At 31.0% G+C, this 12,458-nt stretch overlaps 2 protein-coding genes and 1 long non-coding RNA gene across 3 annotated transcripts in view; 2 read left to right on the forward strand and 1 right to left on the reverse strand.

Moving 5' to 3' along the window:
- The window catches only part of LOC126754207 (sodium/potassium/calcium exchanger Nckx30C), a 364,196-nt gene that overhangs the window by 196,259 nt on the left and 155,479 nt on the right, over positions 1-12,458 (reverse strand). The gene's annotated exons all lie outside the window — the stretch shown is intronic.
- LOC126754208 (uncharacterized) lies at positions 614-2,499 on the forward strand. Its single transcript, XR_007666270.1, has 2 exons — positions 614-1,843; positions 1,976-2,499. It is a non-coding gene; the product is annotated as an uncharacterized LOC126754208 (long non-coding RNA).
- Positions 6,647-8,229, forward strand: LOC126754205 (uncharacterized). The gene has a single exon (XM_050466170.1). It carries the CDS (start codon positions 6,796-6,798, stop codon positions 7,504-7,506), a length of 711 nt encoding a protein of 236 aa, XP_050322127.1. The 5' UTR covers positions 6,647-6,795; the 3' UTR covers positions 7,507-8,229.

Raw genomic sequence — 12,458 nt, forward strand, 5'->3', positions numbered from 1 at the left:
GTGTTCTTAAAATCGTTATAAATTTTACTTAAATAAAAAATTTCGTTAAAAATTTAACTAAGAAAAATTATTCTTCTTTAAACATAATGTCGTACATAAATACATAGAAATCTGCATCTCTGAAGGAAAAATAAAACCAAAGACTTAATAAAAATAGCTTTAATCATTTGTAATATTGTAATTGTATAATTTTGAAAGAAATGCTTTTCGACGCCAAAATACTGTCTTGTAAAAATTGTGAAAAGTTTTTGAAAAAAATATATTATTATTAATTGCCATTTGAAAAAATTCTGAAAATTACTTTAAAAAAAATATTTATTTTATTTTTACCAAAATACCATTTTGAAAAAATTATGAATATTATTGTTAAAAATTATTTATTCGCCAAACTGCCTTTTTGTAAAAAATTTGAAAATTTTTACTATTATTATTATTATGAAAATAAAAATAGCTTTAATAGTTTTTGATGTGGTAAATCACATAAACAAAAATTATAATCATAATTTTTAAAGAAATGCTTTTTTGAAAAAATTTGAAAATAATAAAAAAAAAAAATATTTTTTTTTAGTAAAATACTATTTAGAAAAATTTTCAAAAAATTAAAAAAAAAATATGTTTTTTACCTGAATAGAATTTTGAAAAAGTTTCGAATATTATTTCTAAAAATATTTCGCCAAACTACTTTTTTGTAAAAATTTTGAAAAGTATTTATACATTTTTTTCACCAAAATATCCTTTTGATAAAAATTGTGAAAAATATTAAAAAATAAATCATATTTCGAAAAATTTAAATTTTTTTTTTAAATTTTAAAAATAATTACAATTTTTTCCCACCGAAATACCACATCGAAAAAGAAATTGAAAAGAAAATAAAAAGTTTTCTCCATAAAACCTTTGAAAAATTTGTGAAAAATATTTAAAATAAATTATATGATGAAAAATTTTAAAAATTATTAAAATTTATCAAATTATAAAAATAAAAATTACTAAAATTTTTTTTCTACCAAAATATCACTTCAAAAAAGAAATAAATATTTTTCTGCAAAGAAATTTTGAAAAAATTTTGAAAAAATTTTAACAAAATATTAAAAATAATTCATATATCAAAAATTTTCAAAATTGTTAAAAATTTATAAAATTATTAAAAATTTTTTTCCACTTCAAAAAGAAATAAATATTTTTCTGCAAAGAAATTTTGAAAAAATTTTGAAAAAATTATAACAAAATATTAAAATTAATTCATATATCAAAAATTTTCAATATTGTTAAAAATTTATAAAATTATTAAAAAAAGAATTTTGCACTAAAATACCACTTCGAAGAAGAAATTGAAAACCTTAAGTTAAGCGTGTATGCAATATCATTAAAATGTAAATATTATGCACGAAAAGTGTCGACTCGTGATAAATATCCCCTTTTTTAACGCGCTGCTCATATCTTAAACGAACTACGAGTTACAAACGATTTTTATATATAGATAATGTAAGAAATTATCACTTTATGATGAAATGTTAGCGTACTTATAGGAAATACTTGTGATGAAAATGATAGTCATCTGTTGTAATCTTCTAACCTGACACTGTTAATTAACATAGTGGTACTTTTTCTACTTTACTCTTAACCATATATGTATGTGCATTGCGCATTTCTCGTAATGCAATGAAATGTTTTCTCAATAAATAGATGGAGTTGTGTTATTACATACATACATAGTAGATCCTCACATATATATGTACATATGTAATTAATACGCTGACTATATGTGCTTAGTGTAGTTAGTAAGTATTATTTGTAAATATATTAAAGTAAATAAACAACTTTAGGCGAACATACATATACATATGTATATACATACATAAATACTGTAGGTAACGAGATCTTTTGAAATATGTACATATGTATAGGTGTGTGTTATAGTGGACTCTATTAAATGAGTGAATTTAATTTTTTGTTCATATATAGACAGCTCCTATAGCCGGACACTGCGACGGTGAATGTCCGCTTATCAGGAATTTCATTGTATACATATAACTCTTTTTTGCTGTAAGATCGATTAATACTATTTTTGCGTTAAAACATTATAATCGATAACAAATAATATCTATATATGTGATCAGAAACTGTTCAATGAACACACACACTCATCGATACACATACACTCATATACCAACCGATCAAATTTGAGTCGGACTGGTTCATTTAAACTGCACATTTTTTATATTTAAATCAGAACGACATGCGAATCTGTACGTCTAAGAAACATTATTACTATTTTTTTGTAAAATTCCATACTTTTACGATACTTACTATTAATAAAGTTATATTTAATTACTGAAATAACCAATTTTCTGGTTAGCGGTGTTAGTAAAAGTTAAGAAAGAAGCTTAGTCATATTCGATGTTATAAGCATTGTTATTTTCATAATTAATAATTGCAAACAAATAAATAATTGCGAAAAAATAAATTAAAAATAAAAAAAATATATTATTTGAATTTTAATCACTTTTTGTTTTAGGTTTTTTTTTTTTTTTGTTTGAAATCCTGAAGCATATATACGGGTAATGTAAGTATAAGTAAACAATATTTGAAAACTAGGCAAGTGATTGAGCTATTTTGGTGATACGTTGCTCTTAGTACGCTGGCATATCTCTTCTTTTTAAGCGTGTTTGATCGCAGGAATGTACCAAAGCATTAGCCATTGGGTTTGGGTGATATCGGAGTTTAGATATGTATTTCATTCTGCAGTCCTCTACTTCTTTCTTTACCATAGGAATACCAAGAACTTTATGGATATTTTCATTACGCAAGTACAATGGCGAAGGAGTGATTATTCTAAGCATTTTCGATTAGAACGTTGCATACTTTTAAGCGCATATTTTTGTTGAGCTGTTTAAACTTGTGATCGCCTTGTTACAGTGAACACACACTCTCATCGATACAGTGTAGCTCAAATATTACCCTTAAGAAGTGACATGGAAACTGAATGATGCAAAAGAGGCCTTTTTGTATCGAGAGCATCGTTTGAAGGAAATAATTTGAGAGGTATGCGCCAGTTATGGCAAAACGTTGAGTTTCTGTTTATAGACGAAACTTCTATGGTATTTTATGAGATGCTTTACATGATCGACTCTCGTTTGCGCCAACTAAAGAGACCGAACGCTTGTTTTCGTGGTATAAATGTCTTACTTTTTGTTGATCTAATGCAGTTACCACCTGTCTGAAGACATCAAGAATTTCAACAGCCAAAACATGTGAAACCCGCTACACATCTGTGGAGACTCGTCCCGATAAAGCTGAATTTTGTTCAAAAAGAGAACTGTAAATAGTTCTCTCTGATCGACATTCATGGGGAGCATTATAACTACCGATGAGACATGGGTTTTACTCGCAAACAAATCAACAATCCTTAAAATGGTGGGAGAAAAACGAGCCGAAACCAAAAACCACACCAACACCGCTCAAAAATCAAGGTGATGCTCATTGTTGTTTCGATATTTGTGGTTTGGTACATCATGAACATCCGTAGAAAACGGCCGGAATTGTGGAAGAACAATTCATGGATTTTACACTATGATAATGCACCATCGCATAGAGCTACGATTTTGACCGAATTTAAGCCCAAAAACGCAATGAATACCATCGATCAGCTACCGTATTCACCAGGTTCGGCTCCGTGTGATTTGCTTTTGATCTCCAAACTGAAAACGTCGCTCCATTGAACCCGTTTTCAGTCGATCGAAGAGATACAACAAAATTCGTTGAAGGAGCTGAAGGCCATCCCAAAAAGTGCTTACGAAAAGTGTTTCGGGGACTGGAAAAATCGTTGTCATATGTGAATTACATCTGCTGGAGGTTACTTTGTAGGCGACAAAATAAATATTGATGATATTTATTTATTTAAAATACTTTTTTGTCACAATGTATGTTATTTTTATGATTTCTATTTAATTTCACACTTAATTTTTTGGAAGCTTTCGAACTATAAGCTTGAGCTCCAGTGAGGTTATTTTTTGTTTTCCAAATGTTACTGCTAAGTCAAATGTTACTGCTAAGTCGTTAAACGGTGTTGTAAAACTACTCCATATACCCCATAATGATACACGATTTCTATAAGAATCATAGCCTTCTTATGAATGCCTTTATCAAAGTTTGTCTTTTTTATGCTGCTCTGTAAGCTTGCACTACAAATCCACGCTTAGTGCGCATTTGTAATGCGTTAACCGCAACAACAATAGCAACAGACATTAAACGTTGCGATTATAAAATCAAACATAAACCGCGACAGATGATTTATATGTTCAAAATGCCACCCACATACTTATGTATATACATATACTACTGTGCCCAAAAAATAAGGTGACATTTGAATTTAAACTGCGCGCGTGGAAGGATATAATTATTTTTTTATGGTAGTACTGTCAGTCACTATATAATTTCATGTCAAAATACTTAGTGTTTGAACGTGTCGTTTTGTGAGCTTAGTTTTTGTTTTTGCGATCAATAGATGCAAAGAATTTCCAATTTTGTTTACGGAATCAGCTGCGGATACGTTGAGGATCAAAGCCTTTGTGATGATTCTATGTCTAAAAAAATGTTTTGGTATAGTGAGTTCCAAGCTTGCGTGAACGTGTCGAAGACGAAGAGCGTCCAGGGCGACCATCAACCTCAACCGACGAAGCTCACGTTCAACAAATCAAAGATTTGGTGTTGAAAACCCGTCGATTAACAATTAGAGACCTTGCTGATGAAGTTGGATATCGAAAGGCGTAACCAATACCATTTTGAAGGATGTTTTCGGCCTCAAGCGCATCAAATCTCGACTGGTACCGAAAACATTGAATTTTTTGGAAACAAGGCGTCTCGTTGAAGTGTGTTGGAACCAGGGTGTCATGAAAATATAACTGGCGATGAGACTTGGATCTATACCCCAAAACAACGATCAATCGAGCGAATATCGTGCCAAAAGAGAGCCGAGACCAAAAAAATCGCGCCAAGGTCGCTCAAAAATCAAGGTCATGTTGACTGTTTTCTTCGATTATCGTGGTGTTGTGCATTATGAATTCCTTCCAACCGGTTAAACAGTGAACAAGGAATATTATTTGAACGTTACGTTTGCGTAACGCTATCCGCCTAAAAAGGTCGGAATTGTGAAAAGACAATTCTTGGTTTTTACACCACGATAATGCACCATCCCATACTCCCTCGTAATTCGTATCATTTCGCCAAAAACTCAACTAAAACAACCACCGTATTCGCCTGATGTGCTTCTGGCACCAAGCTCAAAAAGACCGCTCCGGGGACCATTTTTATACGATAGAAGAGATTCAAGCCGCACCGAAGACGGAACTGAAGGCCATTCCGAAAAGTGACTACAACCAGTGTTTCGAAGTGGAAAATAAACAGGGGATTACTTTGAAGGGGATGAAATTGATTTGGAAGAATAAATAAAGAATTTTCAAAATAAATACAATGCCATCTTATTTTTTGGGCATCTCTTCGTGCGTATTTCGATCTTTCGTTGCTTGGTCTTGTACTGCATACCTAAAACACCACAGATGTGCGCAAGAGCTGATTAGCGACCAACAGCTGATTCGCGCTAACAGATTGTTCGGCGTTGCTGCTTGCGGTCGTTATGGCAAACGCGCGCTATCGCAACGCTCGAATGCACAGTCAGCAAATCCGAGTCAACTAGCCAGTTTAATATGTGAACTGACGCGGGCGATACCATAACAAACTGTGCCGAATTTACGAAGAAAACGAAAAATTACGATTTTAAAATAATAACTCTAAATAATAACTGTAAATAATAACTGTAAAAGCGTTTTTAATATTTTTCTGAATAATAAGAAAAATAATTAATACAAATATAATATAATTAAATTCAAGGAAACGATATTTGGTGTTAATATGTGCCATTTTAGATGCATAAAACTAAAAACTTAAAATTAAATATTTTAGATATTAAAATTAAAATTTAACTTTTTTTGTTCAAAGAAACACATTTTAATAATAAATTTGTAACCAAACATTACGTTGGTGAAAAAAATTTAAAAATATTATTTTTGTTTATTAAAAAAAAACTTAAAATTAATAAAAAATAATTAATTTACACAAAAATAAATTTCGAAAAAGTATTAAAAATTTCGAAGAAAAAAACATATTTAAAATTAAACAACACTTTAAACGATAATAAATGAACTAAAAACTAAACCAAAAATTTAAAAGAAGAGTTTAGGAATGAGAAATTTAAAATTAAACTAAAGATTTAAAATGAAATAAATTGCATATGAAATATGGGTTGAAAGTTCGAAAACAGTAATAAATTTATAAAAAAAATTTGGTTATAAATTTTGAGCTCCCAAAAATTACATTCGGAATTATAAACTCTACCGGAAAAAATATGGGTTGAAAATTCGAAAAACGTAATAAATTTATAAAAAAAAAATTGGTGAAAATATTAGCTCAAAAAAAATTACATTCGAAATTGAAAATTTTACCCTAAATTAAAAATTAACACATTGAGATGTATTTGCTGGAAAAGTATTGGATTAAAATTGAATAATGATATATAAACTTAAAAAAAAAATTAAAAATAAAATTTTAAAACTCTTGTAAATAAAAAAAAAAAATAAAAAATATTTTAATTAACCAAAAACATTTAAAATATTTTAACTAAAAAAAAAATATAATTACCAAAACAATATATACAATCACAACTGTAAAACTATAATTATTTGCAAGAGAACAACTGAAAATTGGCAAAAAATTCCAACCACCCTAAATGAACGCTACAAAATGTATCTGCGCCGCGCCATACAAGTCTCCATAGTGCTAATCTGGTGGTTAGTCATTGTGCCGCTAATTTCAAAATATTTAGAGGACATCAAGTGGATGCGTCGCGGCAAATGGACGAAGAAGAAATTGGGCTTTTTCGGCATTGCCGCCTTAGCCTTTATCTTCATCTACTTCCTCTGCATGTACGCGTATACGTTGTACAAGCGTTGGGAGCGTGAAATCCGAACGGACATGAAACAGTCCGTCTCAAAGGCGGCCGAGTCGGAGGTACCCTCCGCAGCCTCGCCAATGGCTACCGTCGCCGAATTGGAGCCACTCGAACGCATACGGCCGACGCGTCCGCGGATTCTACCAGCGCCACCTGCACACTGTGCCAGCGCACAATTACTCACGCAGGAGCAGCAGCAGCAACAACAACGACCAACTGGTGCGCGCAGTAAAGTGAAAAATCTGCGTTCAGCGCCCAAAATACCCACGGTGCACCATTTGCTGCCATCACCCACCACCACCACACTGCCGGTGATTGTCAATACGCCGTTGGCGCCGTTGCAGGAGCAACCCTACGGTAGCGAGTTGGAGGCGAAGAATAAGCGCATAAGTCGCGCGGAAAGATTGACAACAGAGTTAGCGGATATTTTGCGGCGTTATTATCGCATGAGTACGGGTAACGGTGGCAGCAAGGCGCCCACAACGATGGCGGAGCGTGTGTAAAAGAAAAGAAATATTAGCTAATTGCTTAGTAAATTGGTCGTATAGCTTTGGAATAGTTTTAAAATATATATTTGTGTATTTTCGTTCAACTTGTAATGGTATTTTGGTGAAAAGTTTCGATTCGGAAAGTTTGAGAGATAAGATTTGGTTGTAAAAATCTATAACGATACTCCGCAATCGTTAATTTCAATATGTACGTGTTGAGGTGGAGAAAAAGTAGATCAACCGTTTGTGGTGAATTATATAAGACACTTTCGCAAGAAATCTTTTTACATTTGACTCATATTGGTTAGCAAAGAAGGCAAGTTAAGTTACAAGTACTTACATATCGTCCCCTCAATATAACAATAGCGTATAATTTTTTTTGGGTTTTGAGAAAATCGAGTTTAAAGTTTTTGTAATTTTCTTATTGAAGGAAATTTCTGAACATGAAATTATGCACCATTTTTTCCAATGACATTTTGACCCACTTTGTGGAAGTAGAATTTGACGAAATTTTGACCAGACATAGAATCAATGATGGAGATTCTAAATATGCAATAAAAAAATAATGGCGTATGAGCACATACGCTATTGTTATATTGAGGGGACGATATATATTATATAAGAGCGGCAACGATAACTTTCTTATCGAAAACAATTTGTGGAAGCTCGAAATGAAAGTTTAGAGGGTCTAGCAAAATTATGTAAGAGACTTCTATATTTGGCAAATATTGATCAATACAAATGGTACTAATCCGATATATTTCTTACTAAAATACATTTTGAAAAAAATTATGAGTATTATTTTTAAAAATATTTCATCAAACTACTTTTTTATAAAAATTGTGAAAAGTATGTATACTGTAAATTGTGAATTACTTTACTAAATTTGAATATTGTAAATTAGAAAAACTGTAATCATAATTTTAAAATAAGTGATTTTTGACACAAAAAAACCATCTTGAAAAACTTTTGAAAATTATTTTAAAAAAATATTTAGTACCAAAATACCATTTTGAAAAAATTATAAATATTATTTCTAAATAATTTTAGTCAGCCTTCTTTTTTGAAAAAATTTTGAAAGTTATTTATAGTTTTTTTTACCAAAATATCATAAAAAAATGTGAATATTATTAAAAAATTCAAATTTGTAACCAAAGACTTTTGAAAAAATTATGAAAAATATTAAAAATAAAACATATTTCGAAAAAGATTAAAAAATTAATACCATTTTGAAAAATCCTAAAATAAAATATTTTTTATCCAAAATACCATTTTGAAAAAATTATTAATATTATTTTTACTTTTTTGGAAAAAATTTGAAAGTTATGTATAAAATTTTTCACCAAAATTTAATAAAAAAAAATTTAAAAAAAAAGAAATAAAAATATTTAACAAAGACCTCTTGAAAAAATTATGAAAAATAAATCATATTATATTTCGAAAAAAATTAAAAAATTGGTAGAATTTTTAAAATTTTAAAATTTTTTTTCCACCAAAATTCTACTTCGAAAAAGAAATTGAAACCATTACCTTGTATCATTAAAGTCTAAATATTATAAGTGTCGACTCATGATAAATATCTCTTTTTTTGAACGCGCCACTTTGGTATAAACGAACTACGAATTACAAACGATTTTTGTATCTTCTGACGCTGGGAATACATTTGAAACCCACGTTTTTGTCATGCTGCCATATGTGAACAGCTCCCATAGCCGGACACTGCGACTGTGAGTGTCCGGTGATGAGGAATTTAACTGTATACTTAACTCTTTTTTGTTGTAAGATCGAGTAATTCTATTTTTAAGCAAAACTGTTCAATGACACACACTCACACACACAAATGCATATACAAACATATACAAACCGATCGAATTTGAGTCGGACTGGTTCATTTAAACTGTGTTAGTAAAAGTTACGAAATAAATTAACTAATTTAAGCTTAGTCGAATTCGATGTTATAGAAGCGTTGTTGTTTTTGTTAATTGACAATTGTAAACAAATAAATATTTGCGTAATAATAAATTAAACATAAAAAAGCATTATTTGAATTTTTATTACTTTTGTTTCCTTTTTTTTTGGGAATTCCTGAAGCACATATGTATAAGGCAATATTTTTTCTAACCTTAACTCAATAAGTAAGTAAACAATAAATCCGGTTAATACCGAGCATTCTTAATAGACGAAATTGTGAAACGTTTGCTCTGTTATTGAGAAGATAGAGACTGATGTCACACAAGTTTGGAACTGATGAGAGACTCCTACGTCTAGTAAAAAGCAATCCATCGAGATCTTAAGTTGAAAGCATATAAAATACAGCTTGTGCAAGAACTGTAGCCGCTCGACCTTCCCAAGCGAAAGCGAATCGCTCTATGGACTCTTGAAAAGTTCCAAGAAGATCCGACGTTTTCGAGCCAAATTTTGTTCAGCCATGAGATCAATTTCTGGCTCAATGCGCATATAAAGAAGCAAAACTGTCGCATTTGGTACGAAGGACAATCTGAAGATATTCAAGATCTGTCACTTTATCGAGAACAAACAACGGTTTGATGTTATTTGTGGAATCATTGATCCATATTTCTTCAAGAATGATGCCGGTGAGGACGTAACCGTCAATGCCGCGAAATGAATCGACTATATGACTATATGATTTTAATGATGCCTAAAATTGAGGCTCGTGGTCTCGGTGACCTTTGGTTTCAACAAGACGGCACCACTTCCTACACGTCGCATCAATCAATGGATTTATTTGGAGAACACTTCGGTGAGCAGATAATTTCACGTTTTGGGCTGGTCGATTGGCCACCACACATTGGTTCATGTGATATCCTACCGTTAGATCTTCCTTTGCGTATATTTAAAATCTAATGTCCATGCGGACAATCCCGCTTCGATTCAGGCCTTGGAGCAAACATTACGCGTGTGCTTCGCCAGTTACCAGTCGAAATGCTCACCCGAATCATTGAAAATTGGACTCAACGAATGGACCATCTGAGATGTAACCGCGGCCAACATTTGAAAGATGTGATCTTCCAAAATTAAATGCCAAAGTATGTGCTTTCAAATGATAATAAACATTCTTATTCAATTTGAAGTATCTTTGTTTTTTCTTTAAAAAAGTAGGAAACCTCGAAATAGATCATCCTTTATTTGCGAAAGCTAAAAGCCTGTTGTTGTTTCTAAACTGTTTCCAAAAACACTTCAGAAAATTTCTAGTTAGATTTTCGGTCGGTTTGAATTGATTGGATTGATTCCAGAAATATTTTTAGTAACCTGTTCTGAAACTGTTTAAAATTGTGAGGAAATTCTTTCACAATTTTGTTGCTTCATTTTCTATCTTTCTACAAGTTCAGAAACCAATCAACAAGAGAGATTCGAAACAAAAAATTTCTCCCTTTATACTCTATATGATATATATCAAAGCACTTTCGAAGACGCTAGTAGTAGAACCAAAAGTGATGATTAAATTTTCAAATTTATCAAACAAAATAAAAATTATTAAATTTAATAATTTCTTGTATTAAGTTAAAAGATTTTAGATTAAAAGTTGTTGGAATTAAGCACAAAAAGCTATGAAGAAAATTGTTTTCAAGCATTTTCATATTTAAATATTGCTTTGCGTTGGTTTTGGGATACTACATTTTCAACATGTGTTGAGAATTCAATATTTGCTTAAAAGCCAATAAAAAACTCAACAGAGAGTAATAAATCAATAATACTACCTTATATGGCAGTGTTTCTAATATATTCTATACCTAAATTACTTAATATCTTTGCTAAAAAAAGTAACTAAATATGCCGAAACATTTAGCGTGACTCAGACAATTTATTTGACACCTTAGAACATCTAGCAATAAATATTCCACAAAAATTGTTACAGCCGCTGACGTAACAAGGCACGCACCCCTTTCTTTGCAGGTAGACCCTATTGATGGTGTTTTCAAATTAATCACTTTAATTGCGCTAATAAATTTTAATAACAAAGCGAAAAGAAACCAAAGAAAAGCACACAACAAATATATATTATTGGTGGTGGAAAGAGAGTTTCTCTGGCAAATTGTGATTTAGGCTGCCAAGATACGGTACTTAAGCTATACAGCTATAAGGGTGTAAATATTTCACTAGCAGTTGTTTGTGTGTGTTTTGAGTGTGGAAGTGTAGTTGACAAAGCCTGAAAAGGGCAGCAGGCAAACAAGCAAAGAATACACCCACCTCAAAATCAGCCTTACACACACATGCTGCTGTGTAAGTGTTTGTGTGTAAATAGAGCAAAACAATAAATCAATGACAAATGTGTTGCCATTAAAAAAATGTTAATTAAATGGCAATTTTATGAAACATTTATATAGACGCATTTAAGTAAATATGTATGTATATTACATAGAAATTGCGCGTAGGGCAAGCTATACTCGTGCCCTTTTTGGCGGTTCGGAGTGCTGGTTAATGTGTGTTCTATTACTCAGAACTGCGAGTCTTATTAGAATGGACATTATTAATGGAATTAATTGCGTTTAAATTGTGGTTAATACGAAGAATTACATGAGCTTAAGCACATTAGTTGTTGATGTATCATAAATTGAAAAAAGTTTTACAGTTACTCACGACATTCATTTAAGTTTGCTATTTCCTTGAATATTTTTGTGGTTTATGCAACGGAAATCATAATGTAAATGTTTTAAACAGTAAATAGCTCTTCTGATAAAAGTCTGAAAATCGCTTGAAAATAAATGTTATAATAAACAGGTGGCAATACCTTTTTAAGCCGTGAAAAATATTTGCAGCAAAAACTTTTGAGGTATGTTTTGTTTAATGAGTTTAGTTCAATGCGTGTTTAATTCAGTTATATAATTTAAAAAAATAATTGAAAAGGGTGGCAACACTTCTACAGAAAAATTTTACTATTAGGTCAATGTGTTTAAATAGTAAACATCTGATAAAAATCTGAAAATCGCTTGAATATATACATATAT

The sequence above is a fragment of the Bactrocera neohumeralis genome, chromosome 3, assembly GCF_024586455.1.
Source record: "Bactrocera neohumeralis isolate Rockhampton chromosome 3, APGP_CSIRO_Bneo_wtdbg2-racon-allhic-juicebox.fasta_v2, whole genome shotgun sequence".
NCBI classification, from domain to species: Eukaryota; Metazoa; Arthropoda; class Insecta; order Diptera; family Tephritidae; genus Bactrocera; species Bactrocera neohumeralis.

What these genes read in the sequence shown, in the direction of transcription:
- LOC126754205 (XM_050466170.1), top strand. Translation starts at nt 6,796, where the DNA reads ATGTATCTGCGCCGCGCCATACAAGTCTCCATAGTGCTAATCTGGTGG.